The sequence below is a fragment of the Primulina tabacum genome, chromosome 15 (genome assembly GCF_025594145.1).
Source record: "Primulina tabacum isolate GXHZ01 chromosome 15, ASM2559414v2, whole genome shotgun sequence".
Classification (NCBI taxonomy): Eukaryota; Viridiplantae; Streptophyta; class Magnoliopsida; order Lamiales; family Gesneriaceae; genus Primulina; species Primulina tabacum.
Window position 1 is genome coordinate 34,642,652 of NC_134564.1, and position 16,985 is coordinate 34,659,636.

Consider the following 16,985-nt stretch of genomic DNA (forward strand, 5'->3'; position numbering starts at 1 on the left):
TATTATATTTGTTGTTGTTTATTATTGTTGATATTGTTGACTATCGTTGTTGGGAGACGTCTCGTTGATGTTGTTCGTTCAACGATATTGCTGTCGCCGGTGTTGGGGTGCGACGTATCGTGATGTTATTCGTTCGACGATATTGCTGTCGCCGGTGTTGGGGTGCGACGTATCGTCGATGTTGTTGCATTGTGATGTTGTTGAGGTTGTTGTTGGCTGATTGTCCAGAAACGGCAAAGGGGGTATTTCTATTATTATTTCAGTTATATTTTATATTGTTAATATAACTGTTATGTATTACGATGATGATTGTTGTATATGCTCACCCTTTGAGGGCTGTTTCTGTTGGGCAGATTACAGGACTATGCGTGAGACAAGATAGTGGTGAAGGACTATGTGTGTCTAGTCAAACAGTCTTGTAGTTGATAGTAGATAGAGACAGTATAGTTTATTGTCTTATTTGAGTTGTATGTGTGTATTTATTATATTGTTTCTGCTACACTGACGTAGATAGTGGGGTGATTGCACTATTTTGTCGTATATGCATTATATTATTACGTCGTCGAAAAGAAAAAAAAAATTTATGCATATGACGTCACATGTTGCATGATTACGTCTCGAGGTTTGGGGCGCCACAACAGTTGATCTGTTAAATGAGAAATTAATTCTTTACCTCGTGTTTACTTTGTTATTTTTTATTTCACGTGCGAAATAAACTAAATGGTTTAAAATTTTTTTAAAAAAATTTGTTTAGTTTTTTTAAAAAATTTTGCTAGCGAAATGCTCCCGCTCGGGCGCGAGGGATGCTCAAGTTACCGCTCGAGCGCGAGGTGCTCGGGAAAATTTTCCAGAGCGCCTCGCGCTCGAGCGGTTTTTTGTTACCGTCCGAAAAATCGTACCGAAAAAATACCGAACTTACCGAAATTTTCGATACGATATGATACCGTATCGAAATTTTCGGTATCGGTACATAATATTTTTTTTCGATTTTTTATTATTTTTTTTAAATTTAAATTCGGTATACCGAAAAAATGTCGTATACCGAAATGTTTTCGGTATACCGACATTTTTTCGGTATACCGACAAAATTTTCGGTGTCGATACGGTACCGGTATGAACTTTTTCATACCGAAAATTCGGTATACCGAATGTGTGGTATACCGAATTTTCGGTATCGGTATCAGTGTGGAAAAATTCCATACCGATATTTTCAGATTGTACTGGATTCAACAATTTTTAATTAAAATATAAATATAATTTTTTATTTTTATAATTTTTTATTTTGAAAAATAAAAAATTATATTTATATTTTAATTTAAAAAATTGATGAATGAAAAATAAAAAGAATTTTTGAATCTGGTGCAATATAAATCTGTAGTGGTCCGTTCCGAATTCACTTTTGTGTGTGTTATAAATTACGGAACTTAATTTGAAATAATTCACGTTGTTCTTTTGAAGAAGCAGCGTTGGAGAGCTTAACTCGTTGCATTGAGGAAACATCGTTGGTTTTTTGTTGCTCTAGTTTACGTGCATGCAAACAATTATATATATTTTTCTTATTATTAGAATAATTTTATTTTACAAAATTTGTTTTTTTTTTTAATATTTTGACATGTAATCCAGCACTACGTAGAAAATTGTTTTAACATTTCTTTAAACAACAAACATCTTCTAAACTCTCACAGTTTCAAAAATTTCTTTTTTTTTCCTTAGTTTGTTTTTCTAATATATGTGTAAGTATTTGTTATATTTTTTTAATATTGAAATTATATTGTTTTTGTACTATTTCTTATAATAATTTTCATTTATTTCTGGTTTTAATAATGTTCATTGATTTTATCACAAATTTCATATCAATTTTGAAAACATAATTTCAGTAATTAATTTTTCGTAATTGTATTATTTGTAAGTATGGTGTAACAATAGTAATTGTTATATAAATAATAGTTGCATATGTTAATATAATTATAATCTTGTTGGCTTCTATTGTACTATAAGCAGAAGTTTGTGATTTTTAAATTTTTTTCAATATTATTATTGAAAAATAATTATATTATTTAAATATACAAAATTGTATTTAATATGACAGATGAATTAATATTAACGTAATTAATATATATGAAAAATTAAAATATTTAATCACTTTTGTAAAAAAATCTATAAATACGACAACTAATTGAAATTATTTTATTTTTGTAATATTTTTTTAACAATTTTAATTTATTTCTGGTTTTAATATTGTTCATTTATTTTATCACAAATTTCATATAAATTTAAAAGATAATTTCAGTAATTAGTTTTTCGTAATTGTATTATTTGTAATTGGTATAACAATAGTAATTGTTATATTAATAATAGTTTCATGTATTAATATAATTATAATGTTGTTGGCTTGCATTATACTAATAATTATAGTTTTGTTAAATATTATATATTTAATAATAATCATGATATAACAACAATAAATAGTAATAATAATTAGACAACTAATAATAAACAGAAGTTTGTGATTTTTAACTTTTTTGCAATATTATTATTTAAATATACAAAATTGTGAATTATTTCAAATTAAGTTCCGTAATTTATAACACGCACAAAAGATGAATTCAAGATAAACCGCCACGCCACATATTCATATTGCACTAGATTCAAAAGATTTTTTTTATTTTTCATAATAAAAAATTATATTTAAATTTTAATTTAAAAATTATTGAATCCGGTACAATCTGACACAGATTCTTATGAATTCGGTACAGCCTGTACGGGATTGTGATAGATTTGTAAAACATTTCAAATTGTTATATTTTTATATATATTTTTTCTTTTTATATTATTTTTTTTAAAAAAAGCCAGCGCTTGGCCCAGAACGAAATTTTTTTAAAATTAGTTTGGTAAATTTATTTATTTATTCATTATTTATTATTTGTATTATTTATTATTTGATAAAAAAAAATTTCGCTGAAGCTTCATCATCAGTGAGCACTTGAGCCGATAATCCTGGTGTCGAAGCGCGTACTGGTCCAGTATGTTCACCAATCTCTGGATCTTCTTCCTCGTCGCTTTCGCCAAGGGGCAGTTAGCAGTTGACGCCTTTTCAACGACGGAGCTCCTCCTCCTGCCTAGTGAGACGGACTCTTTCCTAGGAGCTACACAGTGTCAGTCGGGGAATCCCAAACTCAACTACCGGCCTGTGATCGGAATCCTAAGTCATCCTGGGGACGGTGCATCCGGACGTATCCAAAATTCAACCAATGCTTCCTACATCGCCGCCTCTTATGTAAAGTTCGTGGAGGCAGCTGGTGCCAGGGTCATTCCTCTCATCTACAACGAGCCCTCAGAGATTCTCTCCGAGGTAATCCGTACTATATTATTAAAAAAAATTGTAAATATGTTTGTTGTCGTTAATTGATCAGCGTTAAATGGTAATTCGATGAATTCGATTCATTTGACAATTTGAGCTGTTGTTTAACTAGGTACGTTTCCCCAAAGAACGTAGGATCCTATCTTATCAAAAGTATAAGGTTGAAAAGTTATCAACACTAGTAACCAAATGCACGTAAATGCATGTAAAATTGGTTTATGAATAATTATTGCTGGATTTATGTTAATATTTAGATTATGAACTATTTATATTGAAAATATTTGTAATTATTTTGTTATAGCTTGTAAAATTATTGTGTGGATAATATGCTATTTCTCTAAAAAAATGACCATATATTTGTTTGTGGGACGAGGGTAGTATTATCATTTGAAATATAAGTCGTTTAGAGACATAAGGGTAGTATTGTAATTAGAAAATGGCCATACCAAGAGATCAATTTAGTTAGTATTATTGTAGATTAGTTTTATAATAGTAAGTATATATATATGGAATCGTGTTCTGCTTTAATAAGCAGATTTTGCTGCACACTTATCCGGCTGCTGGTTAAATTACATCAAACATTCTTTCAACATTTATCTATCAGCCCTTCTTGGTGTTACCTAATCGCCAATATTAAGTGAGTCATGTTTCTGTGCTGAAATGAGGAGAAACTTTATCCTCCATGGTGTCACATGCGACGAGAAAAAGTTTGTCAGTTTGTTGGGAAAATGAGATGCTACACAAGGGTGCATCTAAGGTGAACATTTATCAATTCACATGTGTGAGGTCTGTTGATTTTTCAGTGACCAAACATCTAACGTTAAATATTCACCATTAGATATATCAGTTGGGTACTACCCGAAGGGTAGCTTGAAACTTCCCCAATTTGTTTGCTACTTACGAGGTTTCCATCGTCACATCATTTAAGTTTGAGGAAATGATTGTGTAGAGAAATTACCTTTAAGTTTGTAGCTGGGTGTTTACACGATTTCCTTTTTTTGTGGTTGTAAAAAGTCTTGGATTTTTGCCCCCACAACTTGCGATTCTTATATATTTTAGTCAATGTTGCAGAAACTCAATCTGGTTGATGGGGTAATCTTCACAGGAGGATCGGCCAAAAGTGGTCTCTACTTTGAGATTGCAGAGTTAATTTTTAAGGTACCTAGTCATCCAAAATATCAGAGCTGAAGTTGAAACCAACAACTTCCTTACTTTCTAATGTACCAACACTAGCAAGGAGGAAATGTGATCAAATTATTAAGATTTTCTCTTGATGCTGAAATAGCCTTCTAACACACACACAAAAAAAAAAAACAAAAACTCTTTCTAGTTTTCTGTCTCTGACATGTGTTAGATGGTTCCAATGCCATCGTATAGCATTCTCTTGCGAGAAATTAAGGAGGGGGGTTTGGGACCACTCTCGACTCAGTCAGTGGAGTTTATTTTGTTATAAAGTTTGAAATCTAGGAGCAGGGGCTGTATGTAAAGTTGAATTAATCTAAAAGTTTGAATCAACTGATTTATCGTTGTATTAGCATCTGTTACATGACACTAGGTACACATTTAGATTTGTGAGCACAATAAAGAAGTGTGGCTGTAGTTGGATGGTATCATTCCATGATATGAAGCAAGTCATAGAGTTAGATGTTACAAACTGTGCATCTATTGGTGCGAAGAAAATTTGGTTAAGAATTCTTGCAGTTAAGACTTCTTTGGTATTTTTATGCAGATTAGTCTGAGAAAGAATGATGCTGGAGATACTTTCCCTTTGCTTGCCATTTGCCTAGGTTTTGAACTAGTAACTATGATAGTTAGCGAGGTAAGCTCTCTGGAAACATATATTTATTGTTCCATTGGTCTTCATGGATGGGTTTAAACACAAGTTATTTAAAAATACTAAGTTGAACCACCTTGTATATTTAAGATTCGACAAACCAGTTCCAAAATTGCAGTTTAAACCCTGAAAACATTTGACGATCTCTTGAGACATGAAGGTTATTTTATTTACCAAAATCAAGAGCTTAGGTTTTAGATAAGACCTAATATCTTACAAGTTGTAGTTAATACAGTAAACTTTTGGATATTGGAAAATGTATGATACTATGTTTTATACTTGTCTTCAATTTATATTTTTATATTGACATTTTGAGATTTGCGAAGGTCATTTGTTGCTTTATTTCCAAAAAAGAGCACACTTGCTTGTGGGATTCCAATAAAGGGTGAAATTGGAAATCTTTGGCTTCATATCAGTATAAGTTATTTCTTCTCGATATATATTCTTTCATTGAAGATCACTTAAATGAAGGGGGAGTATACACCCTAACCATTTTGAAGCTCATTCTTGTAGACTAGTTTGTCAGATCTCTTATATGTTGTCATAATTTCTCATTTTGGAACTGTCTTAGCTAGTTATGCTAACCATAGATTGATAGTCATCTTCCATGTGTTGAACTTAAAGCATATGCAATTCTCACCATGGCGACAGGACAAAGACGTCCTGGAGAAATTTAATGCACGAAATCAAGCCTCTACATTGCAATTTGCAAAAAACTCAGATATCAATGGCACGGTTTTCCAAAGGTATATTTCCAAAATTAATTTCTCGCTCATATTTATTCTCCCATTAATCATAAGTTTTAGTCATTACTGGAAATCATTTCAACATAGTCTGGTTCCGTTGACAATTCGTTTATAGGAGTATGCCTTTGAGGTTGGTTTGAATTACACAAACCTCCCATCCAAACATGAGTAACATTTAACTTACCTCAAGGAGAGGTAAATTTAAATATTTTTGCGCATCGAGAGATAGATCTTAGCATTTTTAAACTTCAAGGAATCGATACCTAATTCCGATCTTTGTAGAAATATTTATAAGTTCTAGACGTGCCTTACAGGAGGTAAGTGTAATTTTTTTTAAAGTGGTGATTGTGGCATGCTAAATTTCAAATTTTCAATGTAAAGATCAGTAGATAGAATACAATGTTTTCCATCTTAGCAGCATCCAAACTCTGAACTTATAATACTTGTGCAAGCAATAATAACTTTTTTTGGTGGTATGACAACATTGTATAGTTCATTCAAAACAAACACTTTTTGGGTCCTGGTCATACATTAACAAATTACAACCAAAACTTCTGGTACTAAAATGTTTGACTTGATCTCTAGCTAAAGTGGGAATTTTTGCAAACTGGAGGAACGAGTAACTGAGTATATGTGGGTTTGAAGGGAAATGTTACAGCTATACCTGGATACTAAAGTTTATGATTCACATTTTTAGAGTTCGGTGATCCAAAAATTCTCTATAAATTGAAAAATCTTACCATTATTGGCTTATGTTTTATTCTCAATTAATAGCTGTTGGACCATGAAGTTTTTTTACCTGACGATGTTTATGTGTGTTGCAGGTTTCCTCCACATTTACTGAAAAGGTTGAGTACAGAATGTCTAGTAGTTCAAAATCATATGGTGAGTGGTAGACCAAGTTTTATTATCAATATTTATTATGCACTTGTGCTCTCCCTGAGATGACTGTTTAAACAGCATAGGACCAAAGTATCTTGTAAGCAATTTTCTTTAAGATTTCTAAAAATATTATTTACTTTGTCCTGAATTAAATAATATGTCCAACCAGGTAAAGTCAGTGACACTGACAATTATAAATATTGGATAGAAATAAATATGGATATGCGGCAAGCCATTTTATTCACATGGGCTGCATTTTTACATCTCTAATTCTGGCTACCTTTCAACCTGTGTCATTGGTAATCTTGCCGAAGATATATGTGTATATTTAAGCACGATGAATTTTCTGTTGAAGCACGATGAACTTTATGTTGATCTTCTATAACTTTATGTTAACCTTAAAATCAATTTGATTTATCTCAATTCTCAAACCTGAAGTTATCTGAGTTTAGTTCCCTTATCTATGGGATATTTGAATAATTTGAAATGAGTGTTTGCTTGCTCGCCGGGCCAACTGAAATCATATCAGCATATATACCCAGCAGCAGATAGAGATCTGAAAATGTAAGTTTGGTTTATTTTCATTTGTTTCTTGGTGATTATTTGTTTTTTGCTTAGCTATTGGACTGTGCGTCCTTCAAGTTTTAGGATCACGCCAGTAAAATTTGGTATTAAAATCCAGTTATATCTTCAAAAATACGGCTGACTTACCCTTGTGCATATATGGATCTATTTGACAGTATGGAATATCGCCAGGAAAGTTTCTAAAGAACAAGAATTTATCTGGTTTCTTCAAGATCTTAACAACTAGTGTGGATCAGGATAGCAAGGTATCAAATAACCTCCTCTGTGGTCATTAGTTGAAATATTTTCTGTCTTATTGTTTTTATTGTGATTTCGAGACATCTGTTGACACTTGGTAGAATCTCCTTAGTGATTGCCCTCATTGATCTGTATCAGGTCTATGTCTCAACGGTTCAGGCAAGCAAATATCCAGTAACTGCTGTCCAGTGGCATCCAGAGGTATAACTCAGCTCCTCTGAACTATTTTTTTCCTGTATACGTAAATGGCATTCTCTGTTTGCTAAATGGCATGTAGACTATCTTCATGATTCACGATAAAGCGCCGAGAGACTATTTTTTCTCCGTAAAATTTCCAGTAGTCCATTTTCCTTATTCTAAATTGCATCACGCCGTGCATAGACGGTCACGTTTCCTCGCCTTCCTATACTGCAAAATTCTGGCTTTTATAGAGCTGCTTTCGACAGAAAAATGCTTTTGAATGGGGCTTATCGATGACTCCACACTCAGAAGCAGCAATTCAAGTGACTCAACATGTTGCAAACTTTTTTGTCGGGTAATTTTTTAGTCAAAGTTGATGCATTAAATGCTTTTCATTCTATGATGTTATGGTGAATATGGTAATTTCTAGTTGTCGAAAAGTGAAAACTTTGTATTAACTTTCAAGTGTTGGAACACAGTGATGTGGCAAAGGTTGAAGCCCTATGATTGCATCTTCTTCGGCTATGTATCAAATTTCCACCTATAGACTCTCTTATTTGTTTAATGTGTTGGATCTATTTCCATATTTTTCCATCTTCATGTGTTATATGTTACCAGTTAATTTTTTTTATTATTAATCATTGTTTGGTTAAATTAGGGAAGATTTTACTTTGGAAAAAAAACGTAAGAGAAGACACCCAGTCTTGTAAGGCGACACCTTGATCAGTGGTCAAGTTCTTCAAGCAGTTGAAGTTCTTTTCATCATCAAAATTGTTCTACATTAGTGTGTGCATGACGTGCTAGACTGCTAGGCCTTGATCAGGAATCAAATTGTTTATTAATTTTAAGTAGTTGCAACTGATCCTTATCTATTTGAGGGCTAGTAGTGTCAATTACCTTCCAAATGAAAAATTATGCAATAGTTATACCATATTTATTAAATGTTTTTGTTTTGCCCCCTTCCAAGTTTTAAATTTTACTGTATGTATCTGGATTTTGATACTCTAAACTGCATCCCTTTGTTGTTCAAAATATTTGTGTCATCCGCTGTATGTTATGCATTTTGATCCTTGTGATCGGTCTGCAAAGTGGCCATTCTTATTCTGCCATAATCAACTCTTTCAGGCTGGCCAGAAAGTCCATGAACAGGCCTCCTGCTCAGAAAGTGCTTGAAAACCTCATATACAATCACAGTCCTACTTTTAGCGGCAAGGCTGGGTAAGTGTCAAATGCCTTCTGTCTTTTTGTTGATGCTTTCCCATTTACAAAGTAGCAGATCCAGGGTGCGACTCGTTCGCCTTTCCGCTATTTCTCTTCTCAGTACATACTATATCTTGCTTTTCTTGGAGAGGTAGACAATAGACTTTATTTCCCAGGGGACCAGGAATGATTTTGCAGGAGTGTTAGCATAGTTCACTGTTGGGGTTTTTTTTACCTGTGAAGGAGATCATAGTTCACTATTGGGTTCTTTTTGTAACTTTTTTCTTCCGAGGTGATATGGGGAGGGTGTTGCTATATATTTGGAGGGGAGGTATAAATAATCAGACCCAACATCCGCGGAGGTAAATGTGGTTAACCCTTCCCCTATTTTTGCAGGACGGGTTTCGATGAAGTTTACATATTTACCTAAAATTGTTCCCTAGTCCCCGTGCGTGCGTGAAGTTGAGACAGTTGATGAAACTACATCCGTGCAGCACTTGCTAGGTGTACTCTAATTAAAAGTTAATGCAGAAAAAATGATGCTGAAGATGTTTATATAAAGGTTTGAGGAGTCTGTAAAACTTATGAACATAATTCTAAGTTATATCATGGGAATTATTGTATGAGTGGGGTATTAGTTTGAGCACAAAAACTCCAATGAAATTGTCTCACGAGTCAATTTTGTAAAACGAATTTCAAATTCGACGCGACTCATAAAAAAATATTATTTTTTATTATAAATATGGATCGGACCAATCCGTTTCAAATATGTAGATTTGTGATAACTTCTTACAAGAGAATTATTCTAATTTGAGTCTAATTATTGCTCGTAGTTGTTTGTCGACTCCTATAATTTAATAACACATATAACTTACGGAAAACAGATTAATTGATATATTATAGGTAACATTTAAGAAATATACAAACATTAACCAAACTATTGCAAAAGATATTTTAGGAAATAAAATGAACTATTCATCATCATGTTAAATAAGATTTCCAGATTTTCTCATTGCTTAAAATCAGTTACCCCAGAAATGGATATATTTAGCCAATAGTTGCTAACTATTTATATAGTACATATTGATAAAACCACGAGTTAAATTTAGCATGTTATGCTTCAATTTTTTCATCTAATTATGGATTAAAATCAGGAAAATATAAATTTTTATTCGATTTATTTTGTGTGTATATATATTATTATCAATTTCGTTATGTTGTGTACTTATTATGATAATTCTTATGTCCACAAATGAAGTGAAACTTACTTATTGGATATACAATTTTGATATGTTTCATAATATCCAATAAATGAATGTGACTTCATTGATGAACATTGACATAGACATGGTTGATAGAGATAACAACAAAATTATATATTCTATATCTATTACTATATATCAACTCTCAATAGAGATAAGTTTGATAGGTGATGTATGACCTTATTTTTTAATTACGAAATCATCTTTATTCATTATATTGAGTGAAATGCATTTTTACTAACCGAATTTGACATCCTTTTGCGACACCAAACTAAATTTATAATACAATCATAATTGTATAATTGTACTTATTTTTTTTTATAATTATATTTGTTTTAGATCTTTCGAATCCTATTGTTTGGATAAGAAAAGTAATTTATTTTAAAATTATATTTTAAATCATTGCTATATTTTAATATATATATATATTTTTATATATATGTATAGAAATTTACGTTGCACGCACTTTGTGTGTATACTCTAGTACATGAGCACACGAAGTGTGTGTAACCTAATTTTTTATATATATAAAAAGAAATTTAAATTACTTTAAAAGACAGTAATGATTTAAAATATAATTTCAGTATAAATATTAATATATATATATTAAATTAAAAGATAGCCATGATTTATAATATAATTTCAAGATAAATATATATATTATTATCAAATTTGAACACATAATGCTAACTAACTTTTGTATATCAGTATTACTTTTGTAATGTTTATTAATTAAATTTGTTGGTGTGAATTTATTAGTATTTTTTTTATATCTATCTATTTTTTTTCATTTTTTCTCCAACATATATCTAGTTTATCTAAAAGTTCAAATTATCTCATTAAATCTTATTTATTCAGTAAATATCATATCTTAATAAAATAATATTTTTTTTACACAAAAATAATCAAAAACCAAAAAAAATTAATATGACATACATAACATGTCACATAATACTAGTGTGTGTGTGTATATATATATAAATTCAAATTATCGAAATAATATACATTTTTTATTTTATACAAATGTTTTTTTAAAAAATTAATATATGTGTGTGTGTGTATATGAGAACGTTTTAACGTACCAAAATCCCCAAATCGGTGGCGGGAAATAAATTGCCCTTTCTGGGAGGGAAAATGAACTGGAAGAAAAGTACCAATTCTTTTCTCGGAGGAGTTTCGTCCAGAAATGGCCGAAATTGAAACCCTAGGTATCCTCGACGAGGTTCGATCAATCGTCTCCGACAAGATTCAAGTGGTAAATCCTTTTTTTCTTCTATCTCTAAATCCAAATTATCACACCAGCTGGAGATTTTATGTTAGGATAACTGCCGACATGCATGAACACTATATGGGGTTTACTTTCAAATTTTTGTTGGTGATAGGTTTCCTATAAATGGCTTAGTCGAAATTTTTTGGTGTCATCTAATGCCGCAAAGAGGTAACCATGATTAAGTGGTGTAATGATCATCGTTATTCTCTTAGTGTTATTTTATGTTGCCCATTCCGTAACTTGGTTGTAAATTTCTGGGTGTAGGTTGCTACAAGATTTCGTTGAGAAATATCGAAGTGAATTAGAAGTGGTATTTTCTTTATCAGGCTGGTTGAAGGATAAACCTTCTACATACCATATAAGGCTCGTTTCCGAGAATAAGCTCGCAGGTTCATGTTGTTTGTTAACTGAAACTTGTAATCCACCAACTTGTACAACGGATTGCTTGCTTTCTAACTTTCACTGACTAGAGCTTAGAAGTAAAGTCTGCAACAAGATGGAACGCGCAAGTCAATTGAATATGAATTCTCTGTTAATCTGCCGTGGCTTATTATTATAATGGTTATGGCTAACTAGGTGTCCTGGTTTTCATTTATATGGTATTTCAGACATCCTATGCTGATAACATGCACCTCAATGTACTCGTTACGATTTAAAAACTTTATTATGTGGCTAATTGTGGTTTTATTACTCACGCTGTGCAAGAAGGTTGGTCCTACTCGTACTCCTATGGACGGGTTGTTAGATATGTTATCCTTATCTGCTCATTTCCTATGAGTGATTGTTGGATTGGTCTTATTTCCTTTTTTTTTATTCAAATTTTAACCAAAGTCATATTTGCAATTTTTTTTATCGATCAGGAAACTGGTTGACAGTTTGTCACAACCTTCTCCATATGGATACTCTTCCCTGTTCCAACAGACATTTTCCTCTGATAATGTTCTGATTTGCACGTGTATGGAAGTCTTATGGTCACATATCTACCTTCGACAAACCAGGACTTACATGATATCAATGATATTTAAACTTGTATTTATTTGAAGATGCTATTACAAGTCAACAGGGATGTGATTATTTTTATCTTGCGAATTCCGGTTATCATTAAGGATGCTTTATTCTATTTGGGACACAAATTGAAATAAGGAAATTTTTTAACTCTTTACCAAAAGCTTTTCCCCCGATTATTAGTTATTTTTGGAAGGACCCCATTTTTTTGGTTTGTTCAGGATGTTTGGTTTCAAGCGTTGATTTTTCATTTTGTGACACTTTTGCCAACTTTGCAGATGCAAAACAAGAGTTTGATGGGCATTGCTCGGTTCATGTCTACAGTGTACAAACCTGCCTACCTAAGTATCCAGCCACCCTTTGGAACCACGAGTTTGTCCAAGCTGAGGATTTCTTTAAGAAGCCAGCGGCAGATGACAAGTTGTCTACGAGATAATAGGTGTAGTACTTCAGCACCTGTTCTGAGATTCATTATTTGAAACATGGAAACCCTAAATGCCTCAGCAATTTTGTCAAGATGAAATATAAACTGTAACAGTGTTCATTGTGATGAATTATAATTGCAATGTCATTCACACTTCATCGCCATCGCCTTATGGTGTCATTCATAATCATTGTGCATGCTTATTGTAGCTCTGCTTTTCAAAATGATGAGATGTGCAGCACCTAATTGGTTCCTTTATTAATTCTAAATCAACTGACCTTTGGTTAATAGGTTTTCTGGTGTTTCAAATTCCTTTGTTATGCGAAATGCTGGCAAAACAGCTTTGGCCTCTGCTTCCGTGCAGTCAAAGGCAGCAGAAATCTCAGGGTTGTCTGTGAGTTATTCTTCGCATGGTACTGCGGAAATTCCACGCCCTCAGCAGAAAAAAGTCCAGCACTCAAGTCCTAGTTTTGGGATGCCAACTCCTAGCGTTGTAAAAAATGTCCAAAGTGAAAGTGATGTAAAGCTAGATCCGGAACAGGATTCCGACCTTGCTGCAAATGAAGGAAAAGTTCCTCAGCTGCTTCCTAAAAAGAAAAAGGATCAAAATGATAAAAATTCTTCTGGAACAGTAGGTTATCAAGCTAGCATGTGGGGTCGTGCATCCGCAAAGTCAAATCCAGACGTTACTTTGGCGCAAGCCAACAACTCCAAGCAAAAATCTGCTGGTAAACCCTTTTATTTTTATACATTCGAATAGTAAATTTGGATTCTTATTTTTCAGAACACTTGACTGCTGGTTATTCTTTTAACAGCCTCGCCTGGTGTTATCTGACTATTTTTTTCGTTATTTTCAATGCAATTAGCTAGTGCTGAGGATCAAATTTCTGCACGTGAAGCAGAAGAACATGTGAGCAGTGATGATGATTGTCAAGATTTTAATGTAAAGAGAACTTCTAATGGCGAAGGAAATAGAAAGAGGAGAGTTGTATTTGAAATGTCAGATGAAGAAGATGAGTATCAAGGTACGATTAGTCTGCCATCGCCTGATCCTCCAAAATATTTTACTCTAGGTTCAAAGCAAGGGTCAAGCATTTCAGACATGGAGTGCAACTTAAGTTTTGATGAGAAGGAAAATAAACCCAAGATCAAGGAAGTGAGAGAAACTGATGTAAAATCTAAACAGCGTGTGGGTGTTAAAACTTTAGTCAAAGGTGAGGACGATGAATCTCCCATATCAGAGAGGACTGTAAGCCATGTTAGCGGGACTGATGCGAGTATGAGGGATAAAGTGGCTGATGCTGGGTCTAAAAGAAGAAAAGTGTTGAAGACACGGATTGATGAACGTGGAAGAGAAGGTATTTCTATTTGTATAAACTAGTAAGCTTATTTCCTTGCTATTGTATTCATGTTATGCTAACCAATCTGACCTATCCACAAATATGGCTTCAGTTACCGAAGTTGTTTGGGAGGGTGATGAGCCAGAATTACAATCTAATGACAATTCTGTCAAGAAAGAGGGGAATGATACGGTGAATATGTCTACTGAAAGGTTAAATTCCCATGTTTTCAGCATTTGCTTTTCATGTCTTCAGTTGCTTTAATCATCTTGCTCTGTAATTATGGATTAAATATTTGTGGCGTTGCCATGTTAACATCCATTAGATGGCCCATCTTGTTCAGTATTTATTTACTATATATGGTGAATTCTGGTCATTGAGATGTAGGATTTTTAAAAATTTACTTATGTTGACTGTCCTCCTGCATAGATTTCATTTTACCTTTTGAAATGATCAATGAACTATGTTTAAAGGTCAAACTTTCTTTCGTGGAATCTTTACCTCGTCTGCCCCATAAGGAAAATCACTGCAACGTGTATGATTTTGACGGGAACTAAAATTCGATAATTTACGGGGAAAAATGTATTTCGTATAATTTTCAAATTTGTTGTATGATATGCTAGCCTCTTTGAAGTCCTTCAAGTTCTGCCTCCTTGCCAATTGATTGGTGTGATTTTGTGAATACTATCCCTTTCATGTTATACTGATTGATTTTCCATGTTAACTGTGGTGTTCTAGGCCACTTGCCGCCAGGAAGTCATCTGCTGTAGGAGGCAATGCTCCAGCAAACCAATCAGGGAAAGGTGGAAACAAGAAAGCAGCAAATAAGGATCCTAAACAAGGAAATATCCTCTCATTTTTCAAGAAGGTTTGAGGAAACAGTTCCATCCATCTCAAACCGCAGGTTGATTTTGCAAAACTCTCATTTTCATGTATACGAGTTCTTTAGTTATTTAGAGAAATAGCCTTTTATAGTTGTAATTAAATCTTATTAAGACTGCTCCTTTCAGTTCTACTGAACTGGGCCACCTTTCATCTTTAAACCATCTATTGGAGACCACACACAGATTAAGAGTTCTGAAATCTGCAACACAGCTCAACAAGTCATTTTAATCCCGTGGTCTCATACGATCAACTATGATTTTCCCTTTCTCAAGTTTTGAATCTAAAAATACAATATCGTTCATTCCAATCTTGATTAATCAACAACTTTCTGTCTTTTGAGCCCTTTTTTTATACAATTTTATTTTATTTTTATTGGGTCCTTTTAAAGTTGCATTTGTTGAAACTAAAATATCTTCCAGAATTTAGATTGCGTGTCAAATATAAACTGATTATATGTTACACATGTTAGAAAAACAGTGCATATAGTGCGGAAACATCGAAAGATATCAGTAAAGCTTGAGTAGTTAGATGAAAATAGATCGTACACTGATAATTTACTCAAATTTCTCTACATCTTGAAGACAAGTCTGCTTAACTATTTCATCCATCTCGTATCAAGTTTGTTGGGTCACTCAATACATACTTTGGCAGCTTGTATCTCGTGCCTTCTCCATCGAAGCAAACTGTCATATCGGGGTTATGAGCTATGATCCCTGCATTGTCTAAGATTGCCTGAGCAACAGTTGGATCAGCTTCTGCAGCTTCTCTGAGTGCATCCCAAATTTCTATCAGATGCAAAGAATAAGATTTTAAAAAATGGGGTAAGACTTGAGAGTTTTACGTTTTGTGAAATGCTAAATTTACCTTTGGTGCCACCATTGTGAGGAGCGGTATGCCAAAACTCTTCTTGAAGCTGTATAAGCTGATTCTTTGTAAGTTTTTGTGGATGCTTCCAAGGTTTCGGCTTTCTAATATTTCTAACTCTTCCTGTTGTAAAATTATTAATTGTATCAATACAATTCTTAAATTTGTAAAGACCTGGAATGAAAGAAAATATTAGAGCAGATCAGTTGAGGAGAGGAAGATGGGGCTCTCAATTGAAAAAATAAATATATTCTATTTGTATATTTTTAGATATGTAAATTTTGCCTTATTGAATCTAGAGTTATGGTCGTGGCAGCAAACAAGCAACTGAAAATGAGGAGAAATGTGCTTAAATTAGAGGAATCTCAGCATCCTTCCTTACCTTTAGTTTGCTTGGATCCAGCACACCCCATGCTATATAATCAAATGTGAATTACAAATGAATTTAAATTAACAGTAATGGATGCTGTTAGCTATGGAATTCGTTAAAGTTGCAGCAAGTGTTCTTGGGAAGTGCATGTGAATTTAAGTTGACAGGTCCAAAACTTTCCAAATGTGAAGACATTGATTGAATTTGCTTCTTGTTGTGGAGTAGTTAGTTGGCTGTCATTTTTCACTCTCGTGATAACAATTGTTAATGATATCTATCCGTCTTTGTTGAACTTGGGAAGCAAACGAATTATGTTGTCGACAAAATGATGCATTTGTCTTAAATAATATCATGTAATGTGCCACTCCCATTTGATTGAAATTTTAGCTCAAAGAAGTCGGATTTACGAATTTTGACAAATAACTCATGTTTTTTAAGATGTTAAATTAGCATTAAAGCATATTTTATGGAGACAACTAACGTAATTTTCTTTCACCAAAGCTGTCAGATTATGTTCCTGGTACTTTTATCCTTGAAGAA

General features: G+C 33.0%; 3 protein-coding genes across 4 annotated transcripts; 2 read left to right on the forward strand and 1 right to left on the reverse strand.

Moving 5' to 3' along the window:
• Positions 1-2,949: 2,949 nt before the first annotated feature.
• On the forward strand, positions 2,950-9,648 carry LOC142526861 (gamma-glutamyl hydrolase 2-like). The gene is made up of 10 exons (XM_075631494.1): positions 2,950-3,352; positions 4,433-4,519; positions 5,091-5,180; positions 5,847-5,941; positions 6,766-6,826; positions 7,564-7,653; positions 7,784-7,846; positions 8,092-8,180; positions 8,951-9,043; positions 9,422-9,648. The coding sequence occupies exons 1-10, from the start codon at positions 3,026-3,028 to the stop codon at positions 9,453-9,455; spliced, it is 1,029 nt and encodes a 342-aa protein (XP_075487609.1). The 5' UTR covers positions 2,950-3,025; the 3' UTR covers positions 9,456-9,648.
• A 2,173-nt stretch (positions 9,649-11,821) lies between these two features.
• LOC142527537 (uncharacterized) lies at positions 11,822-15,230 on the forward strand. Its single transcript, XM_075632371.1, has 6 exons — positions 11,822-11,946; positions 12,841-13,001; positions 13,278-13,714; positions 13,853-14,344; positions 14,439-14,538; positions 15,065-15,230. The coding sequence occupies exons 2-6, from the start codon at positions 12,841-12,843 to the stop codon at positions 15,198-15,200; spliced, it is 1,326 nt and encodes a 441-aa protein (XP_075488486.1). The 5' UTR covers positions 11,822-11,946; the 3' UTR covers positions 15,201-15,230.
• Positions 15,231-15,622: 392 nt separating this feature from the next.
• Positions 15,623-16,787, reverse strand: LOC142527538 (uncharacterized). Of its 2 annotated transcripts, none has more exons than XM_075632372.1 (3): positions 16,458-16,787; positions 16,076-16,249; positions 15,623-15,996 (listed from the first exon to the last, which is right to left on the reverse strand). In XM_075632372.1, the coding sequence occupies exons 1-3, from the start codon at positions 16,486-16,488 to the stop codon at positions 15,812-15,814; spliced, it is 390 nt and encodes a 129-aa protein (XP_075488487.1). In that variant the 5' UTR covers positions 16,489-16,787; the 3' UTR covers positions 15,623-15,811. The 2 variants fall into 2 exon arrangements, with proteins under 2 accessions (XP_075488487.1, XP_075488488.1); XM_075632373.1 differs by having other exon boundaries at positions 16,076-16,198; positions 16,458-16,785.
• Between the last annotated feature and the right edge of the window lie 198 nt (positions 16,788-16,985).

Bases quoted from the DNA above. Each gene is read 5' to 3' on its own strand.
- LOC142526861 (XM_075631494.1), top strand. From the start codon at position 3,026: ATGTTCACCAATCTCTGGATCTTCTTCCTCGTCGCTTTCGCCAAGGGG. The intron at 5,181-5,846 runs GTAAGCTCTCTG...CCATGGCGACAG, and splicing joins TAACTATGATAGTTAGCGAG to GACAAAGACGTCCTGGAGAA. The intron at 8,181-8,950 runs GTAATTTTTTAG...CAACTCTTTCAG, and splicing joins GTTGCAAACTTTTTTGTCGG to GCTGGCCAGAAAGTCCATGA.
- LOC142527537 (XM_075632371.1), top strand. From the start codon at position 12,841: ATGCAAAACAAGAGTTTGATGGGCATTGCTCGGTTCATGTCTACAGTG. The intron at 13,715-13,852 runs GTAAACCCTTTT...CAATGCAATTAG, and splicing joins CTCCAAGCAAAAATCTGCTG to CTAGTGCTGAGGATCAAATT. The intron at 14,539-15,064 runs GTTAAATTCCCA...GTGGTGTTCTAG, and splicing joins GTGAATATGTCTACTGAAAG to GCCACTTGCCGCCAGGAAGT.
- LOC142527538 (XM_075632372.1), bottom strand. From the start codon at position 16,488: ATGGGGTGTGCTGGATCCAAGCAAACTAAAG. The intron at 16,250-16,457 runs GTAAGGAAGGAT...CTTTCATTCCAG, and splicing joins TGGATCCAAGCAAACTAAAG to GTCTTTACAAATTTAAGAAT. The intron at 15,997-16,075 runs GTAAATTTAGCA...TGCATCTGATAG, and splicing joins TCACAATGGTGGCACCAAAG to AAATTTGGGATGCACTCAGA.